This window comes from Pleurotus ostreatus (assembly GCF_014466165.1).
Source record: "Pleurotus ostreatus strain PC9 chromosome Unknown scaffold_2, whole genome shotgun sequence".
NCBI classification, from domain to species: domain Eukaryota; kingdom Fungi; phylum Basidiomycota; class Agaricomycetes; order Agaricales; family Pleurotaceae; genus Pleurotus; species Pleurotus ostreatus.
The window spans coordinates 1,489,684-1,505,065 of NW_023503157.1; the positions used below are offsets into that span (position 1 = coordinate 1,489,684).

At 50.4% G+C, this 15,382-nt stretch overlaps 5 protein-coding genes across 5 annotated transcripts; 2 read left to right on the top strand and 3 right to left on the bottom strand.

The window, feature by feature from the left end:
• Positions 1-34: 34 nt before the first annotated feature.
• MYO1 (class II myosin) lies at positions 35-4,580 on the bottom strand (the record flags this gene model as incomplete). Its single annotated transcript, XM_036772888.1, has 16 exons — positions 35-835; positions 887-1,100; positions 1,155-1,279; positions 1,332-1,460; positions 1,513-1,601; positions 1,654-1,960; positions 2,012-2,374; positions 2,424-2,927; positions 2,977-3,003; positions 3,055-3,447; positions 3,494-3,597; positions 3,648-3,810; positions 3,864-4,186; positions 4,240-4,408; positions 4,457-4,531; positions 4,578-4,580. The coding sequence occupies 16 exons, from the start codon at positions 4,578-4,580 to the stop codon at positions 35-37; spliced, it is 3,789 nt and encodes a 1,262-aa protein (XP_036634361.1).
• Positions 4,581-4,755: 175 nt separating this feature from the next.
• On the bottom strand, positions 4,756-6,876 carry PC9H_003296 (uncharacterized protein; the record flags this gene model as incomplete). The annotated part of the gene is made up of 1 exon (XM_036772889.1): positions 4,756-6,876. The coding sequence occupies one exon, from the start codon at positions 6,874-6,876 to the stop codon at positions 4,756-4,758; it is 2,121 nt and encodes a 706-aa protein (XP_036634362.1).
• A 42-nt stretch (positions 6,877-6,918) lies between these two features.
• Positions 6,919-8,750, top strand: TRM6 (tRNA (adenine(58)-N(1))-methyltransferase non-catalytic subunit trm6; the record flags this gene model as incomplete). Its single annotated transcript, XM_036772890.1, has 11 exons — positions 6,919-7,022; positions 7,074-7,201; positions 7,254-7,357; positions 7,409-7,500; positions 7,553-7,761; positions 7,814-7,954; positions 8,007-8,139; positions 8,191-8,293; positions 8,341-8,427; positions 8,478-8,551; positions 8,612-8,750. The coding sequence occupies 11 exons, from the start codon at positions 6,919-6,921 to the stop codon at positions 8,748-8,750; spliced, it is 1,314 nt and encodes a 437-aa protein (XP_036634363.1).
• Positions 8,751-8,890: 140 nt separating this feature from the next.
• On the bottom strand, positions 8,891-12,952 carry MDM1 (Intermediate filament protein; the record flags this gene model as incomplete). Its single annotated transcript, XM_036772891.1, has 8 exons — positions 8,891-9,012; positions 9,065-9,246; positions 9,297-9,802; positions 9,854-11,476; positions 11,530-11,660; positions 11,716-11,945; positions 11,992-12,014; positions 12,065-12,952. The coding sequence occupies 8 exons, from the start codon at positions 12,950-12,952 to the stop codon at positions 8,891-8,893; spliced, it is 3,705 nt and encodes a 1,234-aa protein (XP_036634364.1).
• Positions 12,953-13,161: 209 nt separating this feature from the next.
• Positions 13,162-14,725, top strand: OAC1 (Mitochondrial oxaloacetate carrier protein; the record flags this gene model as incomplete). The annotated part of the gene is made up of 12 exons (XM_036772892.1): positions 13,162-13,248; positions 13,299-13,463; positions 13,519-13,530; positions 13,585-13,609; positions 13,663-13,773; positions 13,827-13,870; positions 13,927-14,073; positions 14,131-14,244; positions 14,299-14,325; positions 14,381-14,513; positions 14,566-14,602; positions 14,656-14,725. 12 exons carry the CDS (start codon positions 13,162-13,164, stop codon positions 14,723-14,725), a joined length of 972 nt encoding a protein of 323 aa, XP_036634365.1.
• Positions 14,726-15,382: the final 657 nt, after the last annotated feature.

Genomic DNA, 15,382 nt, shown 5'->3' on the forward strand with positions numbered 1-15,382 from the left:
CTGAGCACGTTTCGCAAACTAGGGAAACAGATTATCAAGACCACGATGTTATGGATATGACAAGATGACTTACGGCAGCAGCCAGATCTAGCTGACCAACGGCAGCGGCAGGCTTCGCGACAGGACTCGGGCGAGGAGCTGCAGCGACGTTGGGTCTTGGAGCACTAGGGACTGGTGGTTTGCCAGCTACCTTCGGTGCGCCAGGTTTCGCCCCTACCGGAGGAGCTGGCTTCGGCTTGGTTGCTATCGGAGGCGGCGGTTTCGAAGAAATTGTGCTGGCGGTATTAGAGGACGATTCCGAAGCCTGCCTCTTCCATGGTGCAGCGGACCCATTCGATGGTGCCATGCCAGGGAAGACCGCTACTGGCTTCGCATTAGCGTTTGCTTGTACTGGTTTGGCTACAGGAGCTGGTTGAGGAGCTGGAGGGGCAACCGGCCGTCGAGGTGGTGGCGGGGGTGTTGGAACTGCCTTGGGAGCCGGCGCAGGTTCAAGGTAGTTATACGGCGCCCACCCTTCTTCACTACCTTTCTTGACTAGCCACCACCCATCATCACCTTGCTCAACCACTTCGACGATGTCATCCTTGTTCAGCGACATCTCGCCTTCCTGGCCTTCGAAAGGGAATTTCGCGCGGTATCTTGGCTTCTCGGGTTCAGCTGGTGGAGGCGGCGGCGGAGGTGGAGCTTGTCTACTAACGGCGGCGGCGGCAGGGGCTTTGGTGGCGGTCGACGATGTTGTCGCAACAGGCTTGACTACAGAAGGGGGCGGAGCGCTCGTCGCCGATTTCCCTGGAAGTGGTTGGGCAACGGGTCTTGGTCTCGATGATGTGGGCTTCTATATTAAGTTGTCAGGAACAAACAACTCGACCAAGGGAATGAATCCGACCTTCGAAGGTCCTCCAGCTTTAAGAAGCTTGCCTTGGGTGATTGGTCTCACGACGCCTGGTTTCCGTTTGGCAGGGGGACGTGATACACTATCCGGAGGTTCACCTGTTGCCACGCGAACAGTATGACTCTTGTAAGCGTCGTCCTTCGTCACAGTTTCATCCTTCGAGAACTTGATCAACTGTTTCTTGTCTTTCTTCTTGGCGTACTCGATACTGGGATACTCCTAGTCAGTGGACCAGATCACATATACATACAATACTACGCACGTTGGGCCGATCAAGAGGCTGATGCTTGACTGCGTGAGTGTTATGAGATTGGCCGCAAGTTCAGTCTTGAAGTAGGTGGTGAAGACCGGATCTCCTTCTTCGGTAGCATTGTTGATATTGAGACACTATGGGATTCGTTAGTTAGACGCGTAAACGAGGTGAATGGTGGCCCCATACTATCCAATCGTCTCGAAGGTAGGACATCCCAATGCTCCTGATGGTTACCAGAGGTATCTTCCGCTCCAAAGCAGTCTGAATCCGACCGTCTTTGTTAGTTGTGACCAAGATATGAACCGCCTTCTGTGTCTGTAGAGTAGGTTCAGTACAGGAAACCATTCCGTCCGTTCATAGCACCTACTACGACGATAAACCGAGGGCTCGGCTTACTCGACCGACCGAAGTGGGACACTAGGAGCTGAATCTTTCCGCTGAATGTAACCTCGTCAGCTAAAAGCGTAATCAGTCAATTGAAGATAGTGGTAAGGAGTCAATTACGCACATCCGACACCACATAATGATCCCAGCTCTTCGCCGAGGGGACTCTTGGTGTTAACGCCCAGGTAATCACCGAAGAAGCGACGATAACTGAGTAGACTGAAGCGCCGCCGTTCCTTACGTTTTGCCAAAATCTGATGTCCATATTCGCGTACTTGAGCGTAGACGATCGACTCTTTGTTGTTTTTCCAGAACCGTTGGATTCGACGGGCACATTCGTGCTTATAACGCATGTAGTTTCTGAACGCGCGCTGGATTCGAGCGGCCATGTTGTGCCAGTATCTGTCACGCATGGTCTCCAGCGCAAATAGCTATGTAAAACCATTAGAAACGGCGCGGATCACCGGTAATATAAGACTTACCGTCTCAGGGTTCTTGATGAACGCTTTGCTGACACCCATCTGCCATTCTTCCTTTGCAATACCAGTATCTGAGAGGATTTGTTGGCATCCTGACTTCGGGTCTCCTTGCCACGTATATTCTCCAGCGTACGAAGTCTTAGGCGACAGAAGATAGAAGCGCTCGACCATTTTCTCGAAGGTATTTCTGTAGGCAAAGCCAGCACGGCGAACTCGGATGTTCTCCTGGAGCCCGAGATACTTGATTTGATGAAGGATGGCCTTTAGATCATATTCGCTGGAGCTTCGGTTCTGATTTGGCTTGATCGTCCGAATGTATGAAGGCTGGGCCTTCATGAGATTTTCGACGAGGGCTCCGGCGGAAGACTAGTGGATGGTTTAAGTACTCTGCTAATATAGACAGACATATATTTACCTTAATCCTGTCTCCAGCGGTGGGTGGCCGCTTCTTGCTGTTGGGATCGGGTCGATCGGGAAAGAGGGTCTGCAAGAATTGATTGCTGCTAGAGGCAACCAAGTCCAATAAGTCCTTGAGTAACGAGTCCTTGTTCTTGTCCGTCATTCCAGCCACATTGTACATCACGTCACCAGCATAATGTTTCACCAAGAATTGGGAACCTCGGGCTTCGAAATGGGCATTGGTAGCGAGCGCCGCAGTTCTTTGGATGAAGCTGTTGTCTGCTGCAGATGGGTCAGCATGAGCAGTGGCACATGCATCGTTAAGCGCCGCGAATATTCCGGGGGGACGACGTTCTTCGATCAAGTCACAGACGACCTTGTTATTGAAGTACTTGATTGGTGTCCATTGGATCTGCTCGCGGACGTATTCCTCTTGCTCTGTCTTCAATGTCAACTCGATAAAAATCTGTTGCAGCTTCTCGTTGACATAGTTGATACAAAGTTGCTCGAAGGAGTTATCCTGTCAAAGTCATGAGAACCGGCAGCGCAATGCTTTGTTCATGATTTACCTCGAAGATCTCGAACCCAAAGATATCCTTTGGCAAAGTTAGAGCTTGTCCTGCGAAGCACCGAGCCGAAGCACGCACCAAGATCCCAATTACATGAGCGCTAGCTGATCTGGCCCTCATAGAAACGTTGATTCTGGAAACAATCCATTCGAAGAGATTGTTATATATAGCTTTGGCAAGGGCATCTCGGACGGACGACGCTTGCGCTGGATTGAGTGGTACATCATAGATAGATCCTCGTCGACCGCCCCGCTGTGTCTCCACAATCTTTGACGTTAGAACCTTCTGCACGGTGGCGGGATCGACCTCCATGAGGTACCCCACGAAGTCCGTGACGCCTGTATCACTGATTTGAGAGTTTCCATCGTCTTTCTCCTCGAACTGCACGTTGCCCAACCAAAGGACAATGGCTAGCATCCGGAAGATCTCGCTCTGTTCCTCTGGAGAAAGTCCGATGACTTGCATGGCTTGCTGAAGTAGGGGTGAGAGGTGTTGTTATGTATTTGAAACAACTTACAATGGTCTCGGAGAAATCCTGGCTATCGTCGATGCCTTGAACCTCTAAACAGTTACTCAAGCTAGTGTAGGCATAAGCTTCGGGTCCTTGGAGGCCGAACATCTCTGTATACGAGGTTGGGCTTGGAAGCTCACAGAAAAGGATATAGTCATACCTCTTTGTTCGTCTGTGGCGGCCTTGGTAAATTGATAAAATATATGGAAGTTACGCTCGTTCTCTATTTGGCCCACGACGCGACCTTTCTCGAGTAGATAGTTAGTTATCTGGGCGCCCACTGGCTCTCCTTGAGAATTGAACATGATCTCAAGGTACTTTCCCTGGAACAAAGGTACGTTGGTTAAGGGAAGATAAACGTAGTTGAATGACTCACATGCCGACTGGAGTTGTTATTACGAAGAGTCTTCGCACAACCAAAACTTTCGAGTAAGGGATTTGTGGCTAGAACCATGTCCTTTATTTCCTGGATGCTACTATCCGCGCCTCCCGAGACGGCTGCGATGTATTGCATGATACGTTTCGCAGCCTCAGTCTTGCCCGCTCCTGACTCGCCTGATATGATAACGCATTGATTCTCGTGATATGCATTCATGTTATAGTACGCAGACTCTGCGATGCCGAATACGTGAGGCGGGACCTCAAGCCTGTTCTTGCCGCGATATTTCTGCAGTACCTCGTCCGTATAGATTCCAAGGTCTTGAGTCAAGCATGAGATGGGTAGCGGTTCCAAGACTATACAGAGGGCGCACCGCGAAAAGGGTTGACAGATATCAACACTGCGCCGATATAGGTATATATCTCGCCGCTCGTCCACCTCTTCTGAAGGTTCTCATTGATGCTCTCGTTGCTGATCGTGGTCAGCAGGGTCATATCAGAGACTCCTACTTGCTTTTTCTTGAATCCCTCTTTCCAGTCGGCCTACTAGAAGATGAATGCATCGCAATCAGGAAATGTCGTGAATTGTACCTTGGCCACCTTCCCCCCTCCACCAGATTTCTTGGCCGTCGAGGTGACCTTTGTCCCCGCCTTCTTTGATTTCGCCTGGAAGGTGTGAGATTATGGCGTTTCCATGATTCTCTCGACGCACCATGGATGTTGTCAAGGTGAGACCGCGAAATTGCCGTAAAGCTGCGGTTGGACAACGGAGAAGTGATCGCTGAGCGTCCCGATATGGAAGTAGTCATCCATGTCGTCACGCGCAATGGGCGCGGCTCAAAAACTCAGACTCAAAGCCTGAAGTTCTTTGAATGAGAATCAAAATATTGTCATTGTTTCCGTAGAATGGTTAACGTCTCAAGCAGAGGCCGCAGCACTTCCTGTGGTGCCTTCGCCGCTACTTTCTCCAGTGACCTGGTCAACCCCGAAACATGAGCCTCAGTAATCAACGCTTCTCGCCTCTCTAAATCTGTAGCCCCTACGATGATATTCCGCACGCACACAACGCCGCGATGCATCAATCCTGGATTATCCTCAACTGAACCCGTGTCCTCCGTTGGATCAATCAATTGGCCAAGTATCCCAAAGGCCTTATGCTTCTCCAACTGAAGTTCTGCAAGCATGTTGCCGACATGCTCTGAGAGTGTCAGAGTAGCCAGAGCGCCGGAGGCAGCCACTCTCGTACGCTCGTCCTCGACATCTGACAACGCCACGAGGATCTCTAATCTCGACCTTGCGCTGGGAGAACTTGAAGCGCCACCATACCGTTCGAATATTTCGTCCGAACCGACTATGAGGTTGCATAGTAGTTCGACGGCGGCGCGGCGAACAAGAGTATTGTCGTCCAACATCATGAGCTCTACTTTTCCAACTAACCCCTCCACATTAGCAATGCGCTTGCAAAGCTCGGGACTCTGCGACGCGAGATTCGTTAAGGCCATCAAGGCTTCAAAACGTTGAAGGAGGTTGGATGATGAGTGTGTTAACAGAGTAGAGAACGGTCGTATTGCATCGTACATGAGGGATTCATTCGGCCCAAAGACCTGGATGGGGGAAGCTGTTATTGCAAGCTTTGCTAGGGCTCGGATAGAGTCGAGATACATGGCATCTAGGGGCTGGTCGTTGAGACCACGCTTGATCATTTGAAACAGAGCTTTGGCACCGCCGGCCTGTAGAACTTTCCCTCTATGCTCTTTTGTTTCTATGATGTTCAGAAGGGCTTTCCCCACAGTCACGCGAACCCCAACGCTATCCAACCTAGCCACCGATGCGGCGACCAAGACTTCCAACACTCCCGCTCCTACTAAACGCCTTATTCGTTTAGTCACGTACTCGCTTTGGTCGTAAGGGGACGGCTCCTTTGACTCCGCTTTCTTCTCAGCTCTAGCCATTTTCTTCAGTTTCTCTATCTGCGTCTGCTCTTCAGACATTTGTGGGCGGTAGGCGCATAACTGAGAGATGATGACAAGTATGCCATAAACCGTTGTGGCCTGGTCAGGAAGTGTATCGTTTTTGAGAGATTCCTTGCGGGGGACTAGAGCAAATAGACGAGATAATAAATTGGGATTGGCAATAATTTCTTCCTTGAAATCCGGATTTACGCTGAGATAGGCCAGCCCTTCGACAGCGTCAGCTACAGAAGAGGTATCTTTTGAAGAGATAACGATCTCTTTCATAAATTTGAAGCATTCGGCATCTTTGTCAGACACTTGGGCGAAAGATTGGGCGTCCAAACCGTCTGGACCAGTGTTACGCGACAATTTGACTAAAGCGAGCCCAGCAGCAGCACGCAAGGCAATGATCGTAGTTTGTCGGGCGGATATTTCGAGCCATTCTACCGTCAGAGATGTGAAAGAGGTGCGACACGGTTTATGACCAGCAGCTTGGGCGAACATCCGTGCGACATGAGGCAGTGACGAAGGCGGAGAGGTTTCAGCTTGATCTAGGATAGATTCGACCAAGCCGTCGCTGGTAAAGACGGTCGCAGCCGTCTCCCATTCCACTTGGAAGAATGCTGTCATGAAGCAGACGCCAGCAAGGAACTCCTTTTCTCCTGGATCACCGAGCTTGGACAGAATGGGAGGGCTGAAGACGCGCAATAGTTTATCTTTCCCCGCATTGCCTGATGCTGACGCCCTGGCGCTCTGACAGAAAGAAGAGAGTAGGAGATACGCTTTGGAACGGACGTCGAAGTCTTCAGTTGGCAAGAAAGCGGTGATCAGGTAGGCGAGTTCAGCGGGGAGGAGGTCTGTGGATGGAGATGATTTCGTTTGGGCGATCAAGCGATCCAGCGACAGCGGTTCCTGGTCGGCATTGGGGATCGCGTCTGGCGCCATCGTCGGTGGCTGTCGGCGAGACGGGGGCTGTCGCGTGCGATGCGGAGAGTGGCGAGCTTGGGAAATGCATAATTGAGAGAAGCTGAGACGATCGGCAACTGCCGCGCTCGCCATGTCCGCTGAAGAAAGTTTGAATTTCATTGAGCTCCCATCACCATGGCAGAAGAAGCATCGACGCAGAATAAGATACGCTCAGGAGACACTGTTCTTCTCAGAATACCGAATGGTGATACTCGAAGCGTAAAAGTGGAGAAGGATTTGTGCGAGTACCATTTCCCCGACCCCCGACTTCAATAGTGACTCCTGTTTAGAATCGTTTCCATCGGGAGGCTTGGTTCATTTTCATCGAATGAACTGATTGACCACCATTATGGTCTTACGTTCGAAATTGTGGGCAAGAATCTCGTTGTGTTGCCCCCTCAAAATATTCAGGAACTCGGTGGGTTGCTGCTCAAGAAACCTTTCGTGATAAGTTGTAATCGTTGAGACAGAGGAAACCGATGCCACAAATGAGCACATTGTAGGGGATGGCTCAGTGAAGCCTGTCACACCAGAGGAAATGGCAGCAATGAAGGAAGCTGGCGTCCATGTTTCGGTACCATTTTCTCAAAGCAACTTGAGGGAAGTTTGCCCATGCTTTCTGCAGGACATCATCAAGAAACAAATCGACCAGCATACGAATTTCGAGTTAAAGACGGAGTATAGTAAAGATAAATACAAGAAAAAGAAGGAGGCTAAGTAAGGGCGATGGTCCTCAAATGCCTTTGCTCGGCTCACCCGCATACCACAGATACGCAAAGGTTTTCACCACCATCCCGCCAACACTCTTCAATGTCTGCGAGTACTGGTATAACAAGGACCAGGGCCGCATCCGCGATCTCCGCATTGACGCGCTGTCTCAGATGCTTAACCTCGCGAATATCAGACCTGGCGGAAGGTATCTCGTCGTGGATGATGCCTCTGGATTGGTCGTCTCTGGTGTTCTCCATAGGATGGGAGGTATGTGCGATCCCTGGCCGTACGTGCTTAGTTCTGATCCCATCCTATGCAGGCCAAGGTCGTGTGCTCACAATCTGCGACGTGGAAACTCCACCTGCCTATCCAGTAATGACCCAAATGAACTTCCCGCCAGAATTCAAATCGATCATGGCATCTCTCAACTGGGCGACGTGTCAGGAAGACTACACCCCAAGTTCGTTCTTGATTTGAGACCGCGTCACGTTCTTATTTTTGTCGCGGATCAGTCATATCTACGTGGGATGTCGAAGAAGATCAAATCAGATCGGACAAACAGAGAATACGGGTGAACAAGAGGAGGGCTGCATCGGACTTCCTGCAGAGTACGCGCGAAGACCTATTTGCTGGAGAATTTGAAGCGTACGTAGGTACAACCTCTTGATGCTTGACAGGTTAGCTGATATACCCCAGGCTCGTCGTAGCAAGCGAATATGACCCTCAGTCAATATTGAAACGGCTGAATAAATATCTCGGTGGCTCATGTAATATCGTGATACACAGCCCATACGCACAGGTACATGATACAAACATGAAGCACGGTGATACTGACGATACTCGCAGATATTATCCGATCTTCAAGTCGTCATGAGAGCTTCTGCCGAGTACCTATCGCCAGCTTTGTCAGAGGTTTGGCTTCGACGTTATCAGGTATATCCTTCACACGAAGCTACCAGATCTCGGACTTACAGAGAACGTAGATATTGCCAGGTAGAACTCATCCTATGATGAACATGTCAGGCGCTGGTGGCTTTATTCTCCACGCAACGAAGGTGTAAGTCTTTCTTTTATGTACCTCTACACTGCCCTTCAGGCTTATCAGGCTTAATGCAAGCTACGATGACCCATCTGCAGTCCCGGTCGAGGCACATCGCCGCCTGCAGGCCAAACTTGCAACGGAAACACAAAAGAGTTCAGACATAGTTCCGAGTCAGCAAGAGGAAGGAGATGTTGCAATGACGGACGCTACATAGGTATCTAATTATGGTGTATCTTGATAATCGTGAAAGGTCGTTACATTCATTATCGAGATAAACCTGGTTGATTTATCTCGGGAAAAAGCGCGGAGAACACCTGGGTGAATATCAGACCGCAACTGATATGAAAGGGCAGGTCATACCTCGTCCACGACAGTGTATGCTATATGCTGGTTGAGTCGGCGATTTTGCAACACTGCGAAGATTCGTCGTGCACCTCTTCGTGCATTAGAGCGCCCAATCATGTTGGCGGCCAGGTCTGACACACGAACGTCAAGACAATCACATACCACATGAACCTTGTTGCTTACCAGGTATTAGCGAGGACAATTTACGGTTAGCTTCATCTCTGGTACGCAATTTCTCTTCTGTCGAACGCGGCTTGCCGGGTGGCTTGAGTTGGCCACCAGGCCAGAGTTGATCGCGGAATAGTGTCAAATAAGACATTAATCGCGATTCATCCAGTTGAGCCTTGAGGATTTCCCGGATTTTGCTGATGCTGCGTAAGAGCCTGCAAGATGGAAGAGGTAATGGTAGGCTCACCGTTCAATAGTACCTCCAAGGACTTGTTGTAGAATGATGACGATAGCTTGCCGTCTCAGCCAGTTATTCTTCTTCTTCAGCTCAAAAACGGCCAGCAAAAGGTCACAAATTGGGGAAGAGAACGATGACGTGCTCGTTTCTCCTTCCAAAGGTTTCAGGTCTCCGGATAGGTGGAGCAATGCAGCCTCTGACGCCGTCCTGCCAGATGCATCAAGAGCCTGTGCGACAATTTCTTCGTCGTTGACAGCGGCGCCAACAACACCTGCAAACTCAGCAGCCTGGCGAGTCAAACGTTGGATCATGACATCAAGCATGGAAGGGCCAAAGAACATATCGTCGATGCTTTCTGCTACTGAGCGATAGACCGTGCGGACTAAATCGGTACCGGGGAATGTAGGACTGATCTTCGAGGATGAGCGATGCTCAGTGGCCATGAAGGGCGAGTCTCGGGAAAGGAATGCGCGCAATTCATCGCTTTCGCAAACTGCAGGGATCGAAATCAAATTCTGGACGAAATATGTCAGGAAGGATGGTTATCAATAGAGCAGGATAAATACCTGAAGATATTTCTCTAGGGCTGCTCTTCGGTTGTCCACAAAGCTCCCCGAGAGCGCATGCACGAGACGCTTCCCTGGGAAATCAAGGTTTCTGACAAGCGCATATTTCTCCCGTAGCTTGATATGCGTGTTCAGGAACTCGTTATACCTACGAGCAACTACCCAGCCAGAAGCAAAACTTCCATTTGGGCCCAACTGCTGGACTTCAATCAGGTAGCGGACAACTGATTTACCATCCTCCTCCCCGACCGTAGAGTTCACAAGAGACACTCGTGTCTTGTCGGACAGGAGACGGTTCGCAGATTCCTGCTGCTCGTATTGCTTCTTCTGAAATTCAAACTGCCGGATTTCTCGGCCCATAGCCGTCTTCGATTTCTTGAGAAGGCGCAGCTCTTGTGCATCGCCCGTAAGTTCCGCTTTCTTGATCAGTTTATCCAACATCGCATCCTGAGATTGTAGGCTTGCGATTTTGCTTCCGAGCCGACCAATCTCGTAGGACAACTGGAGATCCCCAGGCCCGGCGGAATGGAAGGATGAGGAAGGGTCGGTAGCATCTTCGATCTTATCTTCGCTGTCACCCCCATCATCGTCGATGTCGTCATCGTAGTCGTCCTCAAATACCGGCCTCTGTGTCTCCACTGGCTTCGTGGTGCGTTGTGGTTCGCTCGGCGAGGCAGCATTACGACTAGGCCGGGGGCGCGCCGATAGGGAGGGAGTAGTCAATTTGCTCGACTTCTGGGTCTCTTCTTTGTCCGTCGCAATGATATCCGTGAGTGCAGCTTGTATCGCGTCCATTCGATTCGATTGTGATTTATCAACCTTTTGGTCTTCTGCATCGGGATCGTCAAACAATGGCGCTCGGGAGGAGCCTGAAAGATCGGGGACAGAGGACATGAGCAGTTCCATGTCCGGGGGAGGGATTCGGCGAGATAAATCAGCAGAGACTTGAGATCCTGAAGATGTTGCCCTTAGCATTGGGGCAGCCTCGGGGCGAGGAGGCAAAGACTGTGTGGAGTGATTCCCCCAGCTGAAGTGGAAAGGCAAGCTAGAGCCAACGAGAGCAGGGGAGGACACCGAGGTCGGACCTTCTACCAATGATGGAGCAGCCGACTGTTTTTTGCTTCCTACCTCCATGTCACCAGCCACACGGAACCAGAGCTCGGAGCGCTGGAACTCCTCGAAATCGTGTTCCATGGCTTTCTCGACTTGGCTTTGCGCACGCATAACACTTCGCCTGACCTTCCTTTGGGATGAGAGGGAAGGCGTGACTTCGGAGCGGGCAAATTCTTGGATTCTGTTCACGTACTTAGCAGAAATCGAAGAGAGTGCTGGGTGCGGTGTAGTAGAAGAGAAGTAAAGGTCGTTTATCATGGAGATATCCTCGTTCATGGTGGTAAAATTCGATGGATCCTGAATCGTCTCCTCCTCGTCCCCAGAAGATCCCGAGTCAACAGATTCGAGCGGGTTCTTGAATGATTCTACCGTTAGCCAAAATTGCACGAGGAGAGACCGATTTCGGCGGTCCATAAACTCCATGAAATAGGAAATTAAACTTGGGTTGGCCAGAATGTCGCGAAGGGTTAACCCCGACCTGATGCCAGAGTCCAAGGTGGTCGACTTCCGCTAAACCAACAATGGAGTTATAATTACATTGCCATCAAGTATGGCCAACGTACCAATTCATCCTCTCCTCCGAGCATGACAATTCTTTCTTCTACTGTACGTTTAGCAGTGTACAGCCTGTCGAGGAAAGCTACCACGTCTTCAGTCTTCTCGCCATTGATCCAATCCTCCTTCTCGTGATTGCCTGATGGCATAATCAATCCTAGGTACATATTCCCGAGGACTAAAGAACGGCGCACCAAGCAACATCCGCGTCCTCCTGATCTCGCCCATAATATCATTCTTCAAACGCCTTGCATCCAGCAAAGATGAACACCTATTTAAGCTCCTCAGGAAGGACTCAAATTGTCTGACATCCGTTCGTATAGTAATAGTTTCCGTCGTCGCTGCCACAGGCGGGGTAGACATGCGATTATGCGGCTGAGGTGCCTGAGCTTCCAGGACATTTCGAACCTTCGTAATCAATTTTCTACAAAAATCAACATTTAGTCGGACATAGCTACAGTCAGACTTACTGCTGGTGTATAGCCGCACCCGCCTAAACTGGGGTGAACTTGCCGCTGGAGTTTTGAACAAGGATGCACTCACAATGTCGTCGATCATACGGTTCCAGAAATCTGGATCGGCAACCATATCCATGATTGGGTATAAAACGGAGCAAGAAGCTATCTCCCGAGCGACAATTTTCAGGGCTTGGCTCTTAGCTTCAGTCTCTGGCAACATATAGGGCAATACTTTATCAATGATTTGACGAAGATGCGCCTCCTCTGTTTGTTTAGTGAACGTGGTCGATAGATTGTCAATTGCTGGATGTAGCTTCTCCCCACCCTTTGTGGCATAACGACTAGCTAACAGAATATCGAGTTCCTCGGACTGAGTTAAGCGGCGTTCTAACCCGGCTCCGCGGAGTGCCATCTCAGACTGCCGAAATTGCTCTATGTGGGCCGTTATCTTCGGTAGGATTCGGTTAACTAAGAGAGCAGCTAGGTCGACGCTCTCAGCGCGGTCGAGGAGTTTCGAAAGCGAGCTGTGCAGCACAGAGGACACTGCGGTAGGAAATGACGGCGATGATGATATGTCTTTGTACCAAGTTAGAACGAAATCGCGAACTATGAGGATGAGAATGTCGTTCAGAGTTGAAGAGATCATCTTAGATTCCGGGTAGAGAGGGGGGAATGTTTGGGGGGCGCTTTGAGACCATTGTGAACGAGTCAGAACGGCCTGCCAAGCTGCGGGAGTCGAGAAGGCGTAAGGTCTCGCGGCACTACTTAGGGAAGTCCTCCCATTCTTCTGCCACGAGTCCAGCCAATGTCCAATGCACACGTGCAACCCGACACTTGCAACAGCGATGAACACCAGAATGAGCGGGGATAGCAGCAAAAGCATATATGGCGAGAGAAATATGCGGGCGACGGTCGGAAAGCTGACCACGATTATGCCCAGCACAATGGCGCCTTGCGTGCTGAATGTGCTCATTTCGGGCCCTGGCTGAGCATCAGGAGGTGGTGGTCAGGAGGAGGAGCTGGTCGTAGTGATGGTCAAGAATCAAGCGGGGTAGCGCTGAGACTCTGCAACAGGACGGAATGCAAAGTGATCGGACTCTACGACGCACGTGATGGTATGGCAAGAAACCGACCGCCGGCTAACTTCTATACCATTAACCTCAACGGTCTCCTCGACGTCGAATGGCTGCGAAACCTGCTGCGAGCGGAGCCCATCCACTGTCAACATTGGAGGGCTTCACCTGCGGTGCTGTTGCAGCGTGTATAGCGGTTCGTTTATAATCCTTTGCATGTTCTACACGCTTACTGAGCCGTGGCAGGTCACCGTCTCCAACCCTGCTGAGGTGGCTAAGACGCGATTGCAACTGCAAGGGGAACTGGCCAAAAATGGCGGAGAACGGGTGTATAAGCATGCTGCGGACGTCTTCTCGAAAACATGGAAAAATGAGGGTATTCGTGGTATGCAGCGTGGTCTTGGTCCAGCGGTGAGTTCCGCACTAACACTATAGGGTATTGTAAGAGCTAATTTGATCTCTACAGTACATCTATCAGGTATGGTGCTAACAAATAACCCTGGGATTCAACGCTAATGCATACCACGTTCAGTTTTTGCTGAATGGATCGCGCCTTGGTTAGTCAAACATTCCCCGTCGTCCCCCTTCCCTATATTCATATTACCTCCAGGATTCTATGAGCCTTTCCGCCGCAACATCAACAAATTCTTTGGTGTCTCCCCGACCGATCATATACCAATAACGTCGGTGATCGCTGGAGCCTCCAGTGGTGCAGTTGGAGGTATGCCGCGCTATTGTCCTCTTGCGTTGCCGCATCACTCAGACCACTCGTAGCTGCACTCGGCAACCCGCTGTTCCTCATCAAAGCCCGTATGCAGGTTTGGCTTTGTGTGTGTATTTAGCCATGTAAGCAGCTGGCTGACCCATCCTCAAGGCATACTCACCGGCACTGCCAGTCGGTGCCCAGCACTATTATAAAAGTTCATTTGATGCTCTCAAGACAATATTCCGCGCGGAAGGTTATCGTGGCCTAGTTCGTGGCATCGACGCTGCCATTCTGAGGACGTCAATGGGGTCATCGGTACAATACCTTGTCATTTAGCTCGCTACACTTCGCTAACAATCGCCACTTGTATAGGTACAACTTCCGAGTTACAATTTCGCCAAGAGTCAATTATCAAAGCATGATATTCTACCAACGAACAGCCCTTGGTCCTTTTTAATCAGCAGTTCCGTGTCTGGAGCCTGTGTGGTAGGTGTCTGTTTCGAAGTTTCACTGCCAGCTGATGTCAACCACACTTCGCAGTGTCTTGTTATGCAACCAGCGGATACGGTGAATTTTGCGTGGCATCGGATCAGTATGTGGATCTAATATGTCTACCACTTAGGCTTTGACTCGCGTCTACAATCAACCAACGACCAAACTCCCGAATGGAAGAATCGTGGGTACGCTTTATAAAAACCCAATAGATTGTCTGTGGAAGACCTTTAAAGCCGAAGGTATAAAAGGATGGTACAAAGGTTAGACTTGATTCTATGTTGTTCGGCCTCTTGCTTAGCTTGCATGTACAAGGTTCCACCGCTCACTTCCTACGGATCGCGCCTCACACGTAAGTGCCGACGTTAACCTACTACACCGAGTATTTACACATTGTTGCTTTAGGATCATTACATTAACGGCAAACGATATAATCATTAATCTCTACCTCAAGACTCGGGATGGACGCCAGTAGATGTACGTAGACATGTGTGGTTATCACCAATCACAATGACGATGATACCCTGGAGTGCATATGTTGCGAACTCAAGGTCCGATTGAGAAGTGACTGTTCGCGCCCCATGTGGTCAAGTTGTCCCTTATCCCCACCAACCCCGCTGCTTTCCGTCTCTCCAGTAATTCCAAAAGCTGAGCTTCCACCTTTCAGGAGTCGGAGAACTGCTGGATCGTATGCCCAGGGCAACCTTTATGCCGCGAGCACGCGGCCATGGGTGTTCTCTACCTTGCCGAACAACAAGGGAGCCAACCAGTGACTGCCAACTGCAGCCCAAGTCAAGTCGCCTTTTGTCCGGCGTTGTCTTTGTTCCAGGGCTGAGGTAATTCAGGGTCGCTTCCCCACCTCCAGGCTAATTTTGGCCCACGCGCTTACCTCACTTCTTCTGCTCCGTCCATGTCTGACAACTCTTCGGCCCCCCACCAAAGCTTCAGAAACCCTCAAATGACCATGTTTTCTCATTGAAGTAACATATAGGAGTGGGTCAATTGATGCTGCCCAGCCCAGGTAGATACAAGGCTCGCGTGGGGGTATATCACATTGCGCGAGGCAACAGAGTCTGTAGTTGTTGGCGCACGCAGTACGGCAGGACCATGTCTGTGCATCCATCATTGGGGA